This window comes from Oncorhynchus keta, chromosome 2 (assembly GCF_023373465.1).
Source record: "Oncorhynchus keta strain PuntledgeMale-10-30-2019 chromosome 2, Oket_V2, whole genome shotgun sequence".
NCBI classification, from domain to species: domain Eukaryota; kingdom Metazoa; phylum Chordata; class Actinopteri; order Salmoniformes; family Salmonidae; genus Oncorhynchus; species Oncorhynchus keta.
Genome location: NC_068422.1, coordinates 29,726,922 through 29,751,000, shown reverse-complemented (window position 1 = coordinate 29,751,000; position 24,079 = coordinate 29,726,922). Strand labels below are relative to the sequence as shown.

The following is a 24,079-nucleotide window of genomic DNA, read 5'->3' as shown; positions in this document are numbered from 1 at the left end:
ATGTCAGCAGTGTGTTGCTATATCAGCAGTGTGTTGCTATGTCAGCAGTGCGTTGCTATGTCAGCAGTGCGTTGCTATGTCAGCAGTGTTATGCTATGTCAGCAGTGTGTTGCTATGTCAGCAGTGTTATGCTATGTCAGCAGTGTGTTGCTATGTCAGCAGTGTTATGCTATGTCAGCAGTGTTATACTATGTCAGCAGTGTGTTGCTATGTCAGCAGTGTGTTGCTTCACAGGAGCTGTGAAACACAGATTTGCTCACTAGAGCCTAAATGTAAATGTATATATATTTAGTTGTGATTCTGTTGTGATCTAAAACCAATACATTTAAAAAATCCATTTAAAAAAGATCACTAGAGCCTACTAATTGGTTGATATGCATGGATGTGTGTATATATTGACACAGGGGTCTCCCTCGTTTCCAACCAGGTTTCCAGATTAAAAGTGTGGAGTGAATGGAGGCAGATCCCACACTGCAGTAGCAGCAGCACCAGCCCACTCCGCTTCTCAAATCAAATCAAAATTAAATGTTATTGGTCACATACACGTGTTTAGCAGATGTTATTGTGGGTGTAGTGAAATGCTTGTGATTCTAGCTCCAACAGTGTAGTAATATCTAACAAGTAATATCTAACAATTTCACAACATATATCCAATACACACATCTAAGTAGAGGAATGGAATTAAGAATATATATATCTATACACCTCCCTCTGGCTGTAGGGAAATGTAGGGAGCTGTAGGGAGGCAGGGTCAGGTCTTGTGTGTGGGGATCCAGCTCAGAAGCTGCTGATAATGGGAGCGCTTAGAGGGCTGGGAGGGTAGGGAGGTAGAGAGTAGAGGCTAGGGAGGGTTGGGAGGGTAGGGAGATAGAGAGTAGAGGCTAGGGAGGGTTGGGAGGTAGAGAGTAGAGGCTAGGGAGGGTAGGGAGGTAGAGAGTAGAGGCGAGGGAGGGTTGGGAGGTAGAGAGTAGAGGCTAGGGAGGGTAGGGAGGTAGAGAGTAGAGGCTAGGGAGGGTAGGGAGGTAGAGAGTAGAGGCGAGGGAGGGTTGGGAGGGTAGGGAGGTAGAGAGTAGAGGCTAGGGAGGGTTGGGAGGTAGAGAGTAGAGGCTAGGGAGGGTAGGGAGGTAGAGAGTAGAGGCGAGGGAGGGTTGAGAGGGTAGGGAGGTAGAGAGTAGAGGCTAGGGAGGGTTGGGAGGTAGAGAGTAGAGGCTAGGAAGGGTAGGGAGGTAGAGAGTAGAGGCTAGGGAGGGTTGGGAGGTAGAGAGTAGAGGCTATGGAGGGTAGGGAGGTAGAGAGTAGAGGCTAGGGAGGGTAGGGAGGTAGAGAGTAGAGGCTAGGGAGGGTAGGGAGGTAGAGAGTAGAGGCTAGGGGTGGCTGGGGGGTAGGGAGGTAGAGAGTAGAGGCTAGGGAGGGTAGGGAGGTAGAGAGTAGAGGCTAGGGGTGGCTGGGAGGGTAGGGAGGTAGAGAGTAGAGGCTAGGGAGGGTAGGGAGGTAGAGAGTAGAGAGTAGAGGCTAGGGAGGGTAGGGAGGTAGAGAGTAGAGGCTAAGGGTGGCTGGGAGGGTAGGGAGGTAGAGAGTAGAGGCTAGGGAGGGTAGGGAGGTAGAGAGTAGAGGCTAGGGGTGGCTGGGAGGGTAGGGAGGTAGAGAGTAGAGGCTATGGAGGGTAGGGAGGTAGAGAGTAGAGGCTAGGGAGGGTAGGGAGGTAGAGAGTAGAGAGTAGAGGCTAGGGAGGGTAGGGAGGTAGAGAGTAGAGGCTAGGGGTGGCTGGGAGGGTAGGGAGGTAGAGAGTTATATGAGAGCTGTCAGAGCGGCGAGGTGAGAGGTGTTCAGTACCTCTGGGAGAGTCGGACTTAGAGAATACAGAGGGAGAGTGGGAAAAGGAGAGATGAAGAGAGAAAGAGGGTGAATGAGTGACAGGGAGCATGTGAGAGAGAAGGGGGCAGAGAGAGACAGAGAGAAAGAGGGATGAGAGAGAAAGAGCGTTAGAGCAAGAGAGAGGAGAACCAGAGAAAAACAAGAAAAAAGAAAAGAGCAGAAAGCGATTGAACATTTTAAATCCTCTAAGTGTTTCCATTTCCCCCCATGCTGTGTTATTAATGTCCCCGTGCTGTCAAACACACACACACACAGTACTGTCACAGTATCCAGCTGTAATTGATTATAGATTGCGTGTCTTGCTGCTGCTGCTCGCAGCCACGGCCGGGCAGACCATCCTAAATACTGCTGAATTTAGAACCCTTTCTGGACTCAGCAAGGGAATTCAAGTGATTCACATCTAATCAGGCCTGATACCATTTCACAGGAGTGTATGACCCGTCACTGCATTAATGCTACAATAGTGACAGAGGGTAGTATAGTGAGATTAAAGTAGAACAAACAAGAATACTTGGTTAATCCAGTTGTGAAATATTGAGTATTGCGAATATTTCAATACTATTGAATTATTTCACACACGCAGTTGTCTTCCACAACACACACAGTGGGAGGAAGAGGAACAGAAAGGTCTACATTTCATACAACACAACAGCCTGTACTGAAACACAGGCTGTCTCCCAAGTGGTACTCTGTACCCTATGTAGTGCAGTACTTTTGACCAGGGCCCAAGTGCCTCAAGGCAAAACAACACAACAACTTCAGTGGCATTTCAGAGACAGACTAGGACACTTACTATGAATTATTGTGTCTTTCCAGGAAATTATAGCAATTCACAATAATTATTGTGTCTTTCCCTATGGGCCTTGGTCAAAAGTAGTGCACTATACAGGGAATAGGTTGTCATTTGGAATGCTGTCTGGGAGTGCATAGTAGAGGATGATGAAAGGATATTTAGTTTTGTTCTCATTCAATTCCATCCCACCCATCTCTCTCGTGCTGGGCCAAGACACCCCACAGTGTAGCACTGTGCTCTCAACCTATGATGCGGAGCCTAAACACCCCACAGAGCAGCATGATGCTCTCAACCCCTCTCTCTGTCAGTGCTGATCTAGGTGCACTCAATCTACGCCATGCCTGCTGATCTAGGCACAGTCTATCTACGCAGACTTCCCAAGAGCCCACATCTTCTGGAGCTGGGCCAAGACACCCAACAGCGCTATATAGCTGCTGATCTAGGCACACTATCTACTACGCCATGCCGGCTGATCTATATTCACAAGACAACAAAGTGTTGGTGAGGGGATCTTTCTTGAAAAAAGCTATAAATACTAACCAAATGAGGAAATTACATGAAATATCTCAATCTAAAAGCATAAACATACTTTAAATAAATAATAATTAAATAAACAGCTGTTAAAGGGAAAGCATGAGTTTCTCTTTGACATTCCGAACAAGGGCAATATCCAGGACTGGTACAGTAAGCTACAGTAATAATTCCCTGACATCACCCACACAGTAATCTCCTGAATCATCTTAAATTGAGTATTTGGCTGCACTGTCACCAACAAACACCCGCCCCTTCAGTCCCCCAAACAGAAATTGTTAAGACCACACTGTAAAATGGAAACAGAACCCATTGGCCTTATTCAAATACTTCAGAAATGCATCCTTCCTTGAAGTAATCACAGACCTCATTTGGTTGGATTGGTGAAAGTAATAAGGTGGTAATCTTCCTCAGGGAAGGATGCATTTCTGAAGTATTTGAATAAGGCCAATGGGTTCTGTTTCCATTTTACAGTGTGGTCTTAACAATTTCTGTTTGGGGGACTGAAGGGGCGGGTGTTTGTTGTGCCAACATCAGACAAGATGAGGAACTGGTGCCATGGTTGGCGTTTATCAAACAACCTTTGTTTTGTGTGTGTTTTGTTAAGTCCAAGAGTGTGTGGGGATGCATCCCAAATTGCATCCTATTCCGTACTTGGGCTCTAGTCAAAAGTAGTGCACTATATATGGAATAGGGTGCCATTTGGGAGCAACATATATATGTCATGCAACATATATATGTCATGCAACCACCCTGACATAAAGATCATTGTCTCGGAGCCCAGGTGAACACTAGGCTCCATGTGGCAGGTTATATTGCTTTAGCCACCAAGCCAACTGCTTGCATTACTTTCTAGCTTTAACGGTTCACAAACACAAGCGAAACGACATCCACATGATTTGATGATCAAGCTGGCAAACAACAGACACACACTGAACCTAACACCATCATGACCACATCCGGGCCTGAATCACTGAATCTTCATAATGAGCTTCGCTTCGACAACCAAACTGTCTACACCCCCCCACCTACCTGCGTGCCCAGCCATCCTGAATTTTTTATTTGACTGGCATCGACTGCATGGGAGACTGAGGCTTGTGTGAATGCACAGAACGTTTTCTGTTCATTAAAAATGAAGTGGAGGAGAAGAACAGGTGCAGGCAGGGACTTAGTGGCACAGCCCTGGCCCACTGCTGTGGAAGAGACCTGCGCTCTCTAGTGCTACTGCTACTTCTAACCAGCACGGAGAGAGAGTGAGAGAGAGGGGTGATGAAGAGTAGGATATAAAGAGAGAAAGGGGGAAGAATTGTTGGAGGGGGAATGCAGATTGAACCGATTCGATGAGAGAGAGAGAGAGAGAGAGAGAGAGAGAGAGAGAGAGAGAGAGAGAGAGAGAGAGAGAGAGAGAGAGAGAGAGAAAGAGAGAGAGCGAGAGAGAGAGAGAGACCTACGGATAGGTCAGCTCTGCTTGTTTTTATTCCAACAGTGTGCTACTGTGTGAGTGCATTTGTGTGTTTCGGCACCACTACACACTCTCCTAAAAATAAGGAGTGTGTGTGATCCTCTCCCACAGGTGCGTCTCATTAGCAGTCTGATGAACATTCTAAACTGATCTATTCTGTGTCATCATCAACGATAGAAAACACCATAGGGCTCTGACCAAAAGTAGTGCTCTATGTAGGAAATAGGGTGCCATTTGGGACAAGACCACTGTCTCCAATGCTGATCAGACTGATTCGAAAGTATGACTTCACAATGTGACGTTAATAGGGGGAAGTTAGTTGAGCATAAAATTGTATTCACTGTTGATTTGGCTTCTGCAATCAGAGACACTAAATCTGATAAATTATGCATAACGTGCAGAATGACTGCAATTTCAATAATGCAGTGTCATCTAATTTATTTTTATAACAAGAATGGATAAGATGGTGGCTTGACTGGTAAGCTGCTACACAATGATGGAGGCTGAATCCCAAATAGTACCCTATTTTCTATATAGTGCTATACATCCTGGTCAAAAGTAGTGCACTACATAGGGAATAGGGTGCAGTTTAAGACATACCGGACTCATCGGATGAGTCTATCTAAATTTGATCCAGGTTGATAGAGTAATAACAGCAATCATAGCTCATCACCCCTATAATGGAGTCTCATTGAACATCTTATTAACATATTAACATTTTGACCATTTTGTGTGACTGTGAGACCTGGGTGGAAAAGGAGAGTTTGAGACATTTAATGGAGTTTGAGACAAAGAGGAAACATAAGCGCTTCGCTGTACCTGCGATTACATCTGCAAAATATGTGTATGCGACCAATACAATTTCCTTTGCTGGATCAACAGCCTCTTTCGGTGTCCGTTTGCTTTGTGTTAAGAGTTCATATTGAACATGGACTACTAATAGAGTGCAACATGACTGTTTCATCATCACAATGGCCATTTGAAGAGGAGGCCAGGGGATAAAGCATGTTGGCTCAACACTGAATCACGCTAGGGTACAGAAGACACTGACTATACCAGGAATATAGAAAGAACAAGAATGAAGTCTATTTAGAGTTGGGGGATGAGATTTTATCAAAAGCGAAACAGCCGTCGGCCACAAAAAATCCAATGCAAGCTCTGCATACCGTAAGTCTTCATTTTGAAATAGAATACATATTTAATATTCATGTACGTTTTTGTGGTTGTGTGTGTGTATATACTGTGTGTGCGAAGCATATTTGCGTGCATGTTCTTATGATCTGCTTATAATTATTGTTTTACATTGTTGCATTAATATTAAACTTCCTGTCCCTCAAAGGAGTGTCAGCGATAATTTGAGTAAATTTGGCTTATTTAACAGTGTCATGGGTGATCCTTCATAGAATAACCAAGTAATTTCCTGAAAAACTGCCGTTTAACTCATTTTCCAATCCATTTATTTCTGTTCAAAGATGTGTCACCACTCCATAGTTGGAGGACTGTCACATGTGTGGTAGTGCAAAACCAAGAGTCAGACAAGGCAATTCCGTTCTCAAATGGGGATTTATTTAACTCAAAAGGCTTGACAGGTAGCTAGGGGATCCTTCAGGTCACAAAAGATGTTTTTACTCAAAGAAACATGGGTAACCTTCAAAATCAACTACTGGCCCTTTTAAAGGTATACTCAGCGATATGACCTAGATGCAGAAAGTAAACAGCATAATGCATGTGTCAAACTCTTTCCACAAAGGGTCGAGTATCTGCACATTAGTTGCTCCTCCCTTGTACTTGATTTGATGAAATAAGGTCACTGATTAGTAAGGAACTCCCCTCACCTGGTTGTCTGACTTAATTGAAAGGAAAACCCCAAAACCCGCAGACACTAGGCCTGCCATGTAATGAGTTTGACACCCCTGTCACAGTGGGTCAATTTCAGCAACAACTAAGTGTTGAAGCGCAAGGTTCAACTTCTCTGCTGTTTTGGTGCTCTGGCTAACACGCTGTGAACAGCTTGAAGCGAACTCGTGCACAAGCGCAGATAGTGTGTTTATGTGTGAGAGCGAAGTCTTGCATCTCGCTCATCTCAACATCTCCGGTGCTGCTCATGGCAACGTCATTTCACTAAGTCAACATTTAAGGCAATAACTTCAACTTAAATAACTGGGGAAGATAATATCTTATCCCGTGGCAGAGATAGCTTCAAACATTAGGCATATGGGATGCTGGCTAGTTATGTTACGTTTGATACCGGAGCTCCAAGGCAGGCATCGAAATCACTAAAGCTTCGATCACACCAACAGTGTTTTTGCATTTTGGTACACCAACAGTGTATTTGCATTTTGGTACACCAGAATGACATTAATTTCCAATGAAATGCTGCATTTGCCTTGCAGCATTGCGCTCAGTGCATACGTTGTATTTATCCAACGTATGTGCTAAACTGTATGCATAAACTGCTTGACAGAAATGGTAGCAGAAGGTGAATTTTGAACTTTTGTTGCATACATATCCAGATGATGCTGCATACTATTTTGCACAAGGACCCTGTCGGTGTGATCGAAGCGTAAGCAGCTAACTTTGAAGCACTGTGTCGATGCTTGTATCACTTTATCAGAAGGTCGTCATCAATGATGTCCAAAGCTTTGTTTGATCACATGCTTTTTTCAACCGTGTGTTGCAAAATGCGAGATTACATTGATTTTGCAGTGGTTCTGGTGCTTTCTTTGATAGGCCTGGTCCCCGCGGACATCGCTCAAACCAATGGTATCTATGGTGTCCACAGATCGATTTGTAAGCAAAAATGTCAGTCGGAATCGGTACCAGAACCACGCAGGTACCCTAAACAGGGGATTTTACATCTAAGAGATTTTAAAGTGGAAAATCTGAGTCAAATCGTAATTCCATTAATGTCGAATTGCCCTTTACAATGACACATTATTGAATTATTTTGGACATGGAGGGGGCCAACCATCACCTCAATACAGAAATAAGGACTATTTCCACACATTTCCTTGCAATAATTAACTCAGAGAAAAAAGCTGGTATTGTGTTGTATGCTCCAATTAAGTCATACTCCCTCAACCTAGATATGGGATCAATTATAACAACAGGAATATAATTATTGAAAATAATGAGTTTACAAAACATTAAGAACACATTCCTAATATTGAGTTGACCACACTGTAGCTTTCACCTGGATTCACCTGGTCAATCTATGTTATGGAAAGAGCAGGGTTTCATAATGTTTTCTACACTCATTGTATAATCCAACAGGCCTCTCGTCCAAGTCATGTTGTGATCGTTAGTAATCATATTGAGGCAGGATTTCACACACACACACACACACACACACACACACACACACACACACACACACACACACACACACACACACACACACACACACACACACACACACACACACACACACACACACACACACACACACACACACACACACACACACACAATATTCGTAGACCAAGCAATATCTATCTGCCATTTAGGCTAAAAGCCGGATTCAGTTTGAAGCTAACTGCATTACCTTGGTAATCAATGATCAGAACTTGTATTATAATTGCATTATTGCATTGTGCCTATTCTGTTTGTAACATGTCATTTGCAAACACTTGGCTGAGTCAATAGCAGGATGACAGCAGGCCAGAATGCATATTGTGAGAAAGTGGACGTGGCAAACCGTATAAGGGGTGAATGTGGGTGCAGTGCTTTAAAGGAGAACAAATTGCAATCAAAACAATTGTTAGCTGACTATCAGTACCTGACATAACAAGAGATAAACTGCTGCTGCACAACCACATTACAAAATTGCACCTGGTGTATTCTACACTGAACAAAAACGTAAACTCAACTTCTAAAGTGTTGGTCCTATGTTTCATGAGCTGAAATAAAAGATCCCAGACATTTTCCATACGCACAAAAAGCTTATTTCTCTCAAATGTTGTGCACAAATTTGTTTACATCCTTCTTAGTGAGCATTTCTCCATTACACAGGTGCATCTTGTGCTGGGGACAATAAAAGGCCACTCTAAAATGTGCAGTTTTGTCAGACAACAGAACCTGTCTCAGAGAAGCTCATCTGTGTACTTGTCGTCCTCACCAGGGTCTTTACCTGACTGCAGTTCGGTGTCGTAACTGACTTCAATGGGCAAATTCTCATCTTCAATGGCCACTGGCATGCTGGAGAAGTGTGCTCTTCACGGATTAATCCTGACTTCAACTGTACCGGGCAGATGGCAGACAGCATGTATGGCGTTGTGTGGGCGAGCGGTTTGCTGATGTCAACGTTGTGAACAGAGTGTCCCATGGTGGCGGTGGGTTTATGGTATGGGCAGGCATAAGCTATGGACAATGAACACAATTGCATTTTATCGATGGCAATTTGAATGCAGAGACACCGAGATCCTGAGGCCCATTGTCGTGCCATTTGTCCGCCGCCATCACCTCAAGTTTAAGCATGATAATGCACAGCCCCATGTTGCAAGGATCTGTACACAATTCCTGGAAGTTGAAAATGTCACAGTTCTTCCATGGCCTGCATACTCACCAGACATGTCACCCATTGAGCATGTTTGGGATGCTCTGGAACGACGTGTTCCAGCACCTTCACACAGCCATTGAAGAGGAGTGGGACATCATTCCACAGGCCACAATCAACAGCTTGATCAACTCTATGCGAAGGAGGTGTGTCACGCTGAATGAGGCTAATGGTGGTCACACCAGAGACTGCCTGTTTTTCTGACCCATGTCCCTACCTTTTTTTAAGGTATATGTGACCAACATATGCATATCTGTATTCCCAGTCATGAGAAATCCATATATTAGGGCCTAATACATTTATTTCAATTGACTGATTTCCTTACATGAACTGTGTTTTGAACGACTGTTGCTATATATGACAAAACTGAAATGCTGAATTGTTTCAATGAGCACTTTGTATCATCTGGTAGGCTGTTTTATTCAGTGTCCTCTGTCTCTGTACAACCCTGTGTGGATGAACCAGTGAGAGCTGGTCAAACTTTTAGCTTTTTGCCATTCTCAGTGCAGGTGGTACATAAAGCCCTGAAATCCTTAGATCAGAGAAAGCCTGCAGTTCCTGATCTTTTGGATCCCTGCTTTTTAAATCTGGCAGCTGATTTCATAGCTGAACCACTTACATCTCTGTTCAATCTAACCCTGGAATGTAATGAAATTCCAAATACCTGGAAATCAGCATTTGTCCGACCACTTTTAAAAGGGGGAGATCCAACTCTTTTAAATAATTATAGGCCAATCACAAAGCTGTCACCCCTGGTGAAAATACTTGAAACCCTTGTAAGTGAACAGCTAAAATAGTTTTTATTTACTAACTATATTTTATCAATGTACCAATCGGGCTTCAGGAAGAAGCATAACACAATTACAGCAGCCATGAAGGTTTTAAATTATATCACTGAAACCATTGACAAAAAACAGCACTGTGTCTCACTTTTTATTGATCTCTCGAAGGCTTTTGATACAGTTGATCATGCTATACTAAGGCAGAGATTGTCGAGTGTAGGTCTTTCGGAGCATGCAGTTGCATGGTTTGCTAACTATCTGTCTGATCGAACTCAGTGCACTCAATTTGATGGGCTTATGTCTGTTAAATTGTCTGTCTTGAATGGTGTGCCCCAAGGCTCTGTACTTGGTCCTCTCTCTTATTCACTATTTATATAAATGATTTAGACAAAAATGTCAAAAATGCACAACTTCATTTTTATGCTGACGATACTGTTATTTACTGTTATTATTTACTGCTTATCCTCAATACTGACAAAACTAAACTAATGGTGTTTTCTAATGCAAGAAATAGACCTCTGAACCTTTCACCTATTACTTACTACCTGTCAAGGCAAGGAGATTGAGGCTGTAACCTCATATAAATATCTTGGAATTTTAATTGATGACGGCCTCTCTTTTAAATTGCATATTCAACAACTTACAAAAAAATTGAAGCTGAAATTGGGATTTTATTTTAGGAATAAGGCCCGTTTTTCGTTTGAAACCAGAACGAGGCTAGTATCAGCTATATTTATGCCTTCACTAGACTATTGGGATATTTTATATATGAATGCTTCCGCTCAGTGTTTGAGATCAATTGACACTCTTTACCATGGCTCTTTGAGATTTATTTTAAAATGCAAAACCCTTACGCACCACTGCACTTTGTATACCAGGGTTGGCTGGCCTTCTCTAGTCACTCGTAGGCTCAGTCACTGGTATACTTTTTGTTCAGAAATGTGGTGGGTACTCTCTTCGTTCGCTGGACTTTATCCTGCTAACTGTTCCAAATGTCCGAACTGAATTTGGTAAAAGGGCTTTCATGTACTCTGCGCCATCGTCTTGGAACACCTTACAAAATACTTTTAAACTGGAAGAACTTGTCCCGGTTGGTGTTTTTAAATCACTGATGAAGGATTTTGAGGCTGATTTCCCTGACCTGTCAATGTTTTTAATTTGCTGTTTTATACTCTTGTGAATTCAATGGTTTTTACTAGATTACTTGTAGTTTTTCATGTTGTCTGTCTGTATTTTTTTTGTAATGACTTGGTGCTGCCTATCTTGGCCAGGGCGCTCATGAAAAAGATATTTTAATTTCAATGAGCCCTTCCTGGTTAAATAAAGGTTAAATAAATAAAAACTCAGAAACATCGTTGAAATTGTTGCAACTTGCGTTTATATTTTAGTTCAGAATACTATTCTGACGTCTGTTCAGACTCTGAGTTCCCCAAAAAATATACATTATTATTATTTTATTCACTGGCTCTCATTGGCCATTCCTGAGCTGCCGTTTGGTATTGCTGACCAATCACCGTTCTCAAAACTTGCCGTTGCACATATCACACAACAAGATAATTGCAGATTCTGTGCCGAATTCTGTGTGGACGTTTAGTCGGGAATTGAAGAAGTATGCTAATTAAAGGTTGGGGAGTGAACGTTATTTATAATAAAAGGTTACCTGGAGAAAATCTGACCTCTCAAAAATGAAAATGGATGGCGCTCCCTTCAGGGAAATAGTTTTCCTAAACCCTCCCTGAACGCTTGAAAAAACAAAACAAGTGATGCTCCCCTATAACCAAAATAATAATGTAAACAAAGTGGATAGCAGAGAACGTCTACCATTTATTGGACAGACTAGAGCCTTAGATATGCAGTTTAAGAAACTGTTCTTCGTCCTTTCACCATTACATGTGAACGCAGGAATTTGTATATCGTACAGGGCTACGGGCCAGAAGGTTGCGGGTTCAGACCGCCATGGACAAGAGTAGGCGTGGATAGATCTCCTTTATAGTAAATCATAGCATCTATCATCGTATTTGCCTATAAGAGAAAACAATTGCCTTTTTTTAAACATTTCATTGCAATTCTACATAATTTTACCAGCAGAATATTTTTTATACCACACAAATTACTGAAATTACAGTCTAAGAATGGACAGAGATATATGCCTGTGTTAATCTTATGATTTATCCAATGCCAAATCAGTGTGTATTGTGTGCAACGAAACTGTCCCCTGTTTGCAAATAAGCACGTAAGCAGATACCCATCAACTAGTCATTGCGCTAATGCTAGTTAGCATTCGCTCGCGAAACTACCTCTAACTTCCTTCACACTGGACACAGATACATAAAAAATGGTATCCACGAGTTCATCTGACTCTGAGGAAGTAGCTAAAAAGCCTCATTGCCAAAATCCCGATTAATCCCTTTAACATTACCTATAATAAAGCATATCAGCCAGCTGGAACAGTAATAATGGTCTGACTATGCGATATTTTTAATAGCTACATGGTTATTATAAAGAAGTGCCTCGGGCGGGATCCTACCGCTCGCATCCGTTGCCCTATCAACACAGCTTACCGCATTACCGCGGATCTCTCAATCAACCAAAACAGCGACTCACGTCTCTGAAGCGATTCCAGTGCTTGATCTTGCGGCTGTACTGTGAAATGGTGGACAGCCAATGCTCGTCCTCCATGAAATTCCCTGCTTTTTCTGCCTCTTTCCCGTTCTTAATTTCCGCCTGCAAGGTGAATCCCACCAGCATCATCACCGGGACGAGAAGGACCCCCAATTCGGTCATTATCACCATGGTAAGTGCTTAGAAAAGGCGCGCGGCACTCGATATAGCTTATTTTCTGGAGAAAAAGACGAGGATGCGACTAGAGTGAAATGTGACCTGTTTGCGGAGATGCGCCTTCCAACTACTGCTGCCGCGAAAAGGAGAGGGGAGAGAGAATGAAGTAGAGGGAGAAAGAGAGTGAGGGAGAGAGAGAGGGGGGGGGGGTGACGCTTTCATGTGTTACAAAATGTATAGCACCTGGCGAGGTTACGCATTAAAGGTACAATAGTGTCTACTGTTATGACATTCCCTCTCATTGCTCCCATTGAATATGACGTATATAAGGACATTCATTACACATGCATCAATTGATAAATGGTGGATGGTGTAATCATATCTTACCTCATTTGACTAACTAATTGTAGCCTATGATCTGAATATACCGCTTGTCTTAAAGAAAGCAATACATCATTCAGTTAAAACGTCCTCTTGTGACCACTCTTTTTACATTTTAGTTATTTAGCAGATGCTCTTATCCAGAGCGATTTACAGTCAGTGCATTCATCTGAAGATAACCACATCACAGTCGTAGTAAGTACATTTCTCCTCAATAAAGAAGTTATCAGCAAAGTCAGTGCCACTGCCATGTGCTTTAGCTCAGTGGGATAACACAGTCACTCTCGAGGTACACGGACAACCCAATACCCGTTTGATCATGTTCAGATGTAACAGAGATCATGAGTCTGTGCAAATAATTCACAGCTGGGAATCGCCTATCACTTTATATCAGTCTCCTATCTATTACTATCGTGCCTATTTAATTTCCTCTATCACTTTCCTACCTGCATATCGCTGAGCTAGGTGGGACAAACCAGCCCCAAGGGAGACGCGCTGTAATTATAATACAGGATTACCGGATGCCGTCTTTACTATTCCTTCACTGAATATACCATTTTATTGCTCCTCTCTCTAAAGCCAGTATTCGAAGGGGATAATCTAATCTCTCCACAGAAAGCAATCAGTTTTCCAGCAAAATAGAGAGGGGGGAGAAAATCGTTTAGATTGAAAACGCACACACGAGTACACAGAGCTAAATTGAATTCAGATGGGAATTGTGACTGTCTAGTAGGCCTACATATCGCGGGTTTTTCTTTATTGTTAAGACTTTGCATGTCTCACATTCATCACAAACTGCAAGTGGAGGGAAAGTACTTAAAGTGCCTTCAGAAAGTATTCACACCCCTTTACTTTTTTCACATTTTATTGTGTTACAAAGTGGGATTCAAATTTATTTCATTGTAATTTGTGTTGTCAATGATCTACACAAAATACTCTTCAAAGTGGAAGGAAAATTCGAACATTTGTAAAAAATAATAATAATTACAATTATAATACTAATAAAAAATAAATAAAAATAATAAAACACTAATATATCTTGATTAGATAAGTGTTCAACCCCCTGAGTCAATACATGTTAAACTCAGCTGTGAGACTTTCTGGGTAGTCTCTAAAAACAATTGCACACCTGGATTGTACAATATCTGCAAATTTTTCAAGCTCTGGCAAATTGGTTGCACTTCGCAAATTGGTAGCACTTCGCTGATCTTCTATGATTACACCATGAGTCAATAATCATGAAGCCCTTCTTCTTCCCAGAGAGATTTTTATTTGTGTCGGCACGATGCATGAAGAAACCAGGTGGCTCTACTGTCTCCGACAACATATCCCGAGAGAGCCATGTTTCCATGAAACAAAGAATGTTACAATCTCTGATGTCTCTCTGGAAGGCAACCCTTGCCCTTATTTTGTCTACCTTGTTGTCTAGAGACTGGACATTGGCAAGTAATATACTCGGAAGCGGTGGGCATTCGAAGTCTGACCAGGAGGCCGCTCCGTCTACCTCTTCTGCGGTGACGTTGTTTTGGATCGGCCTCTGGGATTAGATCCAAAGTCCTGGGTGGTGGTCCGAACAAAGGATCGTAATGTTGGTAAGTTGACATCGCTCTTATAGCCAATAGTTATTCATGGCTGTATGTAGTAACTATTAAGATCTTCTGGGCTAACAATGTAAGAAATAATAGATAAAAAAACGAAATACTGCATAGTTTCCTAAGTTCTCGAATCGAGGCGACCATCTCTGTCGGCACCATCTTGCTCTATTATACATGAATACTTCCTGAAGTCACTGTTTGTATAGAGCAGTGGCGTGTATTAATGAATGCCAAGGGAAGCTTCCTAGGCGTCCCCCAGAAAATTCACCAAGAAAAAGAAAATCTATCTATAGTCTTACATAATTTTCTCATAGGAGAAAGCATCCAAGCGTGCGAAACAGCACTCCTCTGTCTCTCTATGTGTAGGCCATCCATCTGATGCTGTCTGGTCCAAACAAGTATGACATTGTTGCCGCACATTGCATTGAAGGCAAGGGCCTCCCTTGACAAAAAAAAGTGTACAAAAATTGCCAAACAGCGTTGAGCTAATCTGAGCGAGCTCAACTGTGAATGATCCTGGCGCACCAAAAAAAGTGTCAAGAGAAGCCAGCTTGGATTTGGCGTCACTCCTATCAAATCCCATTGAGAGCATACGTCATTGACAGAAAAACTTGAATTGTTGCATCTCGTGTTGTCCTCCGGTGGTTAGGTAGCCAGCTAGCTAAAATTGTCCCTTTCCTAAATTAGCCATGTATGGAGATGGGATTTGGACTTGTGGTTTTACTTAATTCTCCGTACTGGCCAATGATTAAAACGGCAATTTTTACCAACCATTAATTCATACACTGTTGAGCCCCTGGCCTGAGAGGATGGAAGTTCAATATATAGCTAGATGTAGAAGGCTAATGTTATCTAGCTAATGTTCCCCATGAATGGAAGTTAGGCTAGCGAGCAAGCATTTTTATGCCAGGTAGCCTAGGACCACAACAAATAAAAGCTTGTACTGTATGACAGAGTGATAGACCGTTTCGGAAACATGAAAGAGAGAAAGGATGGCATTGACGTTTCTTTACAAGTAGGGTGAGTTAACATGTTTCTCTACTTGCACGAGCACACGCACACACGCACAAAGAAATCAGAACCATGGACCGCCACATCATATTTAGCTTACGTTTATTGGACAAAATTGTTTTTGGGATCTTTTAGTTGTCACTGTATTAGACAAATTAGGTGAATTGATGATGTTGAAATGTTGAAGTTGAAATTGTGCTGGAATAGTGATGGCAGATTCTGTTTTCTTTGCGACTTGCGGTAACTCTTGGTGGTTCTAAATCAATAGTTGTTTAGTGGTCCAAAAATGTCATAAACATTAACTTGCTTGACCATGCTGTAGGTCATGTAACTGTCTTTTACTGTACATGCAATAAGCTTTGTGGACTCCACTGGACAGAGGTTGCTATCCGGTTTTGTGATAATAACAAAAGTAGAAGTTATTCTACCACTTCTTATTGGGGGGGCTTGGCTTGGCTTGGCTTCCACAGTGATTTTACCCACACACTGCTACTGGTATAGAGTGATCAACACCATACATCAATAAAACAAGTAACTGAATCTTAGCAACAGTACCTCACATATACAGAATGATAAGGATACATCTACTGGTAATAAGGTTGCCTACTTAAGGATACTAGACCAACAAGTCACAAAATGAGTGAGGTGTAAAAAGGCAAGGCATTTCTGGATCTAGGGCTACAGTACTTCTAGGTTTTAAGGAAGCATCTAATGCAATACACTAAACATGTGTAAAGTGCTGGTCCCATGTTTCATAAGCTGAAATAAAAGATCCCAGAAATGTTCCATACTATATGCACAAAAAACTTATTTCTCTCAGATTTTGTGCACAAATGTGTTTACATCGCTGTTAGTGAGGATGTTATCCGTTGTCAAGAAAATCCATGCACCTGATGGGTATGGCATATCAAGAAGCTGATTAAACAGCATGATAATTACACAGGTGCACCTTGTGCTGGGGACAATAAAAGGCCATACATAACAAAATGCCACAGACGTCTCATGTTTTGAGGGAGTGTGCAATTGGCATGCTGACTGCAGGATGATCCACCAGAGCTGTTGCCAGAGAATTCAATGTTCATTTCTCTACCATAAGCCACCTCCAACATAATTTTAGAGAATTTGGCAGTACATCCAACCAGCCTCAGAACCGCACACCACGTGTAACCACGCCAGCCTAGGACCTCCACATCCGGCTTCTTCACTTGTGAGATCGTCTGGGGGGACTCTTTCTGATCAGCTGGGCCTGGCTCCCTAGTGGGTCGGCCAGGCTCCCAAGTGGGTGGGCCTGTGCCCTCCCAGGCCCACTTATGGCTGCACTCCTGCCCAGTAATGTGAAATCCATAGATTAGGGCCTAATTTATTTATTTCATTTGACTGATTTTCTTATACGAACTGTAACTCAGCAAAATCTTTAAAATTGCTGTATGTTGAGTTTATATTTTTGTTCAGTATACATCAATGTAGAATATTAGAATTCTCTAAATTGCATCCACCACCTACTTACTCACTGCTGTATGGTCCTTGTACCCAACACACATGGTTCGAAAACAGGCTTAGCCTCCTGTAATCACTCTGTACTGCATTCAAGGACTCTGGACTGATTAAATGCGACAGGTAGAGGATATGACAGAGGCCTAGAGATAGGTGTCACAGACAGAGAGAATAGGAAGTAGGAACAGAAGAAGAGGAGTATACCATAGAAATGAATTACTAGAACGGATATCCCCATTCAATTCATGATGGGTGGACCGGCACCATCGTCTATTCTAGTAATTATATTTCTATGTCCTAGTTGACTGATAGGCCAGGAATGATCTTCTTATTTAATAGAGGAGTCAGCCAGAAGAAAAGGCTGAGTAATCCTGGTTTCCGTTTCAGGTACCCTCCTTAGTACATCAGCTGGGAATAATAAACATGGCCAATTGTGTGATCCCAGATTCCTTGGGTCCCATTCTTTCTCAAGGAGAGATAGAGAAACTGATGGTGGCGGGGGAATGCTTGGCTCCAGGGTGGGGAGATGGGAGATCAAGTATACCCTCCTTACAGCAGATGGGACTAAATATTGTCTCTCAATGGCTGCGATCATGATGACAATCCCTGCAATTCCAGTTTCCTCGATTCCCATTCTTTCTCAAGGAGAGGGAGAATAACTTGAATGCTGCTCGGCTCCAGGGTCGAGAGATGTGAAATCCGGAGATCCAATGAGGCTTATTAAAAAAACCTGCCCTGGATGTACTTCATGATGAACAAGACCTTCAACATGCCTCCTATGAAAATATGAGTTATGGTCGGTACTGAAACTGTAGCCATGGACAACCAATGGAATCAGTATCAGAAATTAATGCAGAGAGTTCTCTAAGAGTGATTGTTGACACTTAAGTGGTTAAGCCCAGTGTTCTTTCATTGTGTTTTTCATTAGTTTAGGTATATTTAGGTATATTCAGTGAGTCCCCATTACAATGCCGCTATCCTAAATGGCATTATATTCCCTATGTAGTGCACTACTTTCGATCAGGTCCCAAGGGCACTATATCGGAAATAGGCTGCCATTTGGAACATACACTTGGTTTCTGAGAAATAAACAAATTAATACATGTTAATAACAATGTGTGTGTGTGTGTGTGTGTTAAAGGAACCATGTAAGCCATTAGAGGAAGCAGTCCCAAAGGTAAGGTAAGACAGTTAATGCATTAGGCCCAGTTACATTGACCTCAAAAAGTCATTAACAGACAACTCATTTTATGTTAACAGACTGTACTTGAAGTAGGTTAAATGCTCCCCCAAAGGTAAGGATGTGATCTCTAACTCTATAGCTTCTACCATAGCTGCAGGAAGTAGGGTTGCTGTGATTTATTTTATTTTTTTTGCAGACAGGGAATGCAAAAAAATAATAATTGCCTGCATTGAAGAAGTCTATATCAGTATATCAGTCTGCTAATACAAGACTAGGAAAGGCCCAGTGCACTACTTTTGTGAAGCAATTTGAACTAAATGTATTTGCATTTTGTTTACCAGCATTTGTAACTTGAGTCTGATAACTATCTGTACAAAACAGTTAATCTGATAACACTTGTGGAATATAAAAATACTTGCTTTATATACGTTTTCCAGTTTAAAAAAAATACTTATTTCTATGTGAAAACTGAAATAGTTTATACATCACTCCTCTTCAGTAGACACACTTATCCAGAGCAATATATATTTTTATTTTAGATTCTTTAAAGTAGCCACCCTTTGCCTTGATGACGGCGTTGCACACTCTTGGAAATTCTCTCAACAAAGAAATTCCTCAAATTTACTTTTAACAAGGCAAACCTGTTAATTGAAATGCATTCCAGGTGACTACCTCATGAAGCTGGTTGAGAGAATGCCAATATTGTGCAAAAAACTGTCATCAAGGCAAAGGGTGGCTACTTTGAAGAATCTAAAATAAAAATATATATTTTGATTTGTTTACCACTTTTTCAGTTACTACATGATTCCATATGTGCTATTTCATAGTTTTGATGTCTTCATTATTGTTCTAGAATGTAGAAAATACTAAAAAATTAAGAAAAATCCTTGAATGAGTAGGTGTGTCCAACCCTTTGACTGGTACTACATATAGAGTTGAAGTCAGAGGTTTACATTTGCGACCAAACTTTAACTTCCTGACTGATGTCTTGTTGCTTCAATATAAACACATAATATTCCTGCCTCATGATGACATATTTTTTGTGAAGTGCACCAGTCCTTCCTGCAGCAAAGCACCCCCACAACATGATGCTGCCACACCTGTGCTTCACAGTTGGGATGGTGTTTTTTGGCTTGCAAGCATCCCCTTTCTCCTCCAAACATAATGATGGTCATTATGGCCAAACAGTTCTATTTTTGTTTCATCAGAGCAGAGGACATTTCTCCAAAAAGTACACTCTTTGGCCCCATCCGCACTTGCAAACCATAGTCTGGCTTTTTTATGGCGGTTTTGGAGCAGTGGCTTCTTCCTTGCTAAGCGGCCTTTCAGGTTATGTCCATATAGGACTCGTTTTACTGTGGATATAGATACTTTTGTACCTGTTTCCTCCAGTATCTTCACAAGGGCCTTTACTGTTGTTCTGGGATTGATTTGCACTTTTCGCACCAAAATACATTAATCTCTAGGAGACAGAACGCATTTCCTTCCTGAGCAGTATGACGGCTGCGTGGTTCCATGGTGTTTGTACTTGCATACTATTATTTGTACAGATGAACGTGGTACCTTCACGCATTTGTAAATTGCTCCCAAGGATGAGCCAGTACACCTCCAATTGACTCAAATTATGTCAATTAGTCTAAAGCCATGACATAATTTTCTGGAATTTTCCAAGCTGCTTAAAGGCACAGTCAAATTAGTGTATGTAACTTCTGACCCACTGGAATTGTGATACAGTGAATTATAAGTGAAATAATCTGTCTGTAAACAATTGTTTGAACAATTACTTGTGTCATGCACAAAGTATATGTCCTAACCAACTTGCCAAAGCTATAGTTTGTTAACAAGAAATTTGTGGAGTGGTTGAAAACAAGTTTTAATGACTCCAATCTAAGTGTATGTAAACGTCCGACACACACACACATATATATATATATATATATATATATATATATATATATATATATATATATATATATATCACATTTTTGTCCATTAAAATAACATCAAATTGATCCGAAATACAGTGTAGACATTGTTAATGTTGTAAATTACTATTGTAGCTGGAAACGACAGATTTTTGATGGAATATCTACATAGGCGTGCCGATTCCCATTATCAGCAACCATCACCTCTGTGTTCCAATGGCACATTGTGTTAGCTAATCCAAGTTTATAATTTTAAAAGGGTAATTGATCATTAGAAAACCCTTTTGCTATTGTGTTAGCACAGCTGAAAACTGTTGTTCTGATTAAAGAATCAATAAGACTGGCCTTCTTTAGACTAGTTGAGTTTTTGGAGCATCAGCATTTGTGGGTTCGACTACAGGCTCAAAATGGCCAGCAACAAAGGACTTTCTTCTGAAACACATCAGTATATACATGTTATGAGAAATTGACGCTATTCCATGCGAGAAATTGCTAAGAAACTGAAGATCTCATACAACGCTGTGTACTACTCTCTTCACAGAACAGCACAAACTGGCTCTAACCAGAATAGAAAGAGTGGTGGAGGTCCCGGTGCACAAATGAGCAAGAGGACAAGTACATTAGAGTGTCTAGTTTGAGAAACAAATGCCTCACAAGTTCTCAACTGGCAGCTCCATTAAATAGTACCTGCAAAACACCAGTCTCAACATCAACAGTAAAGAGGCGACTCCAGGATGTGAGCATTCTAGGCAGAGTTCCTCTGTCCAGTGTCGGTGTTCTTTTGGCCATCATAATCTTTTATTTTTATTGGCCAGTCTGAGATATAGCTTTTTCTTTGCAACTCTGCCTAGAAGGCCAGCATCCCGGAGTCGCCTCTTCACTGTTGACGTTGAGATTTGTTTTCTAATGATCAATTAGCCTTTTAAAATTATAAACTTGGATTAGCTAATACAACATGCCATTGGAACACAAGAGTGATGGTTGCTGATAATGGGCCTCTGTACACCTATGTAGAGATTCCATTAAAAATCATCTGTTCCCAGCTACAATAGTCATTTACAATATTAACAGTGTCTACACCGTATTTCTGATGAATTTGATGTCATTTTAAATGGACAAAAAACTTTACTTTTCTTTCAAAACAAGGACATTTCTAAGTGACCCCAAACTTTTGAACGGTAGTGCACACACACACACACATTTATGGGGTTGCTACCTATGACTACACCTCCTGGTCTAAAATAGCATAAAGAAAGTAATGTAAAGGTATGGGGTCCATCTGATGAATAACCTTCTATAACAAAATTATTACATCATGACACCAAGCCAGTCACAGCAGCAGTCATTTGCATTGATTGAGTTATCTCTGAGAATATATTATGAATGCATCCAAACGTAGTGCAATATAGAGACAATCCTATATTTTAAATAATGTATAGGTGGTGCTGAAGAGAGAGACGGCATCATGGAACAGCTTGTGCTGTTCGAAGCGAGAGAGAAGTCAAGGTAAGGCTAGCTGCTTATAAATGATGATGATCATCGTTTTCCTTCCTGTCCTTGGCCTTGATGTCATGCTGCTAGCAGAGCTCGCTACATAGGCTACAGTACAGTGGGGTGTCTTCCTCTCTCCTCTCTCCTCCCCCTCCCTCTCGCACTTAACACCTACAGTAGCTTTTTCCTCTTTACTGACATTGATTCAATATCAATGACTCACCCAACCTAACAGCTCTTCTCTTCTAAGCAGGGAGGAAAGGGCTATGTGTGTCGTGCGTGGCAGTGTGCGTGCATGCGTGTGTGTTTTTCCCTACTCTCAGCACTTCTGAGGGACTGCACCAACCGACCTCCGTGTGACTTCTTTCTAGACCAGTTAAATGCTGCAGTGAGTAGAGTAGCCTGCCAGCTAGTTCCCACACATTAGTTTTACAGTGCTTGATCTGATAACTAGGCTACCACACCACTGGTTTGTTTACTTCACAGATATTACAGGGTTCTGGGATGTGGAATGTTCTTCTTATCAATGAGAGCCAGGCAGCCACAACCAGACATGGTCTGATTTTCTTATTTTGGGGATAAGATTTGATCTAATACATACTGTACATCCCTTTCAGCCATGGTTGCAAATAAATTACTTTTACATACATTCCGAAGTATTCAGATAAACTTTATTTGAAAAAACAAGTAGTTAAATATTAGAATGTACTTGGAAATACACTTGGAAAGTATTTGAAAAGACTCAAATACAATCCCATTTTACCCAGATATTTGAAAATAGTATTTGAGAAAAGCATTTGAAACAAATAACAATGAACAAATTAGAAAAAATAACAAATACTCATGTACAGTATATATATACTGATCAAAAAAATAAAGGGAACACTTAAACAACACAATGTAACTCCAAGTCAATCACACTTCTGTGAAATCAATCTGTCCACTTAGGAAGCAACACTAATTGACAATACATTTCACATGCTGTTGTGCAAATGGAATAGACAACAGGTGGAAATTATAGGCAATTAGCAAGACACCCCCAATAAAGGAGTGGTTCTGCAGGTGGTGACCACAGACCACTTCTCAGTTCCTATGCTTCCTGGCTGATGTTTTGGTCACTTTTGAATGCTGGCGGTACTTTCACTCTAGTGGTAGCATGAGACGGAGTCTACAACCCACACAAGTGGCTCAGGTAGTGCAGCTCATCCAGGATGGCACATCAATGCGAGCTGTGGCAAGAAGGTTTGCTGTGTCTGTCAGCATAGTGTACAGAGCATGGAGACGCTACCAGGAGACAGGCCAGTACATCAGGAGATGTGGAGGAGGCCGTAGGAGGGCAACAACCCAGCAGCAGGACCGCTACCTCCACCTTTGTGCAAGGAGGAGCAAGAGGAGCACTGCCAGAGCCCTGCAAAATTACCTCCAGCAGGCCACAAATGTGCATGTGTCTGCTCAAATGGTCAGAAACAGACTCCATGAGGGTGGTATGAGGGCCCGATGTCCACAGGTGGGGGTTGTGCTTACAGCCCAACACCGTGCAGGACGTTTGGCATTTGCCAGAGAACACCAAGATTGGCAAATTTGCCACTGGCGCCCTGTGCTCTTCACAGATGAAAGCAGGTTCACACTGAGCACATATGACAGACGTGACAGAGTCTGGAGACGCGGTGGAGAACGTTCTGCTGCCTGCAACATCCTCCAGCATGACCGGTTTGGCGGTGGGTCAGTCATGGTGTGGGGTGGCATTTCTTTGGGGGGCTGCACAGCCCTCCATGTGCTCGCCAGAGGTAGCCTGACTGCCATTAGGTACCGAGATGAGATCCTCAGACCCCTTGTGAGACCATATGCTGGTGCGGTTGCCCTGGGTTCCTCCTAATGCAAGACAATGCTAGACCTCATGTGGCTGGAGTGTGTCAGCAGTTCCTGCAAGAGGAAGGCATTGATGCTATGGACTGGCCCGCCCGTTCCCCAGACCTAAATCCAATTGAGCACATCTGGGACATCATGTCTCGCTCCATCCACCAACGCCACGTTGCACCACAGACTGTCCAGGAGTTGGCGGATGCTTTAGTCCAGGTCTGGGAGGAGATCCCTCAGGAGACCATCCGCCACCTCATCAGGAGCATGCCCCGCCGTTGTAGGGAGGTCATACAGGCACGTGGAGGCCACACACTACTGAGTCTCATTTTGACTTGTTTTAAGGACATTACATCAAAGTTGGAT

General features: G+C 42.0%; 1 protein-coding gene across 1 annotated transcript in view; it reads right to left on the bottom strand.

Moving 5' to 3' along the window:
* The window catches only part of LOC118361153 (testican-2-like), an 85,400-nt gene extending 72,463 nt beyond the window's left edge, over positions 1–12,937 (bottom strand). The window contains exon 1 of the mRNA XM_052474993.1: positions 12,603–12,937. Coding sequence (XP_052330953.1) covers positions 12,603–12,791 — 189 coding nt within the window. The 5' untranslated portion in view covers positions 12,792–12,937. The remainder of the gene's footprint in view (positions 1–12,602) is intronic.
* Positions 12,938–24,079: the final 11,142 nt, after the last annotated feature.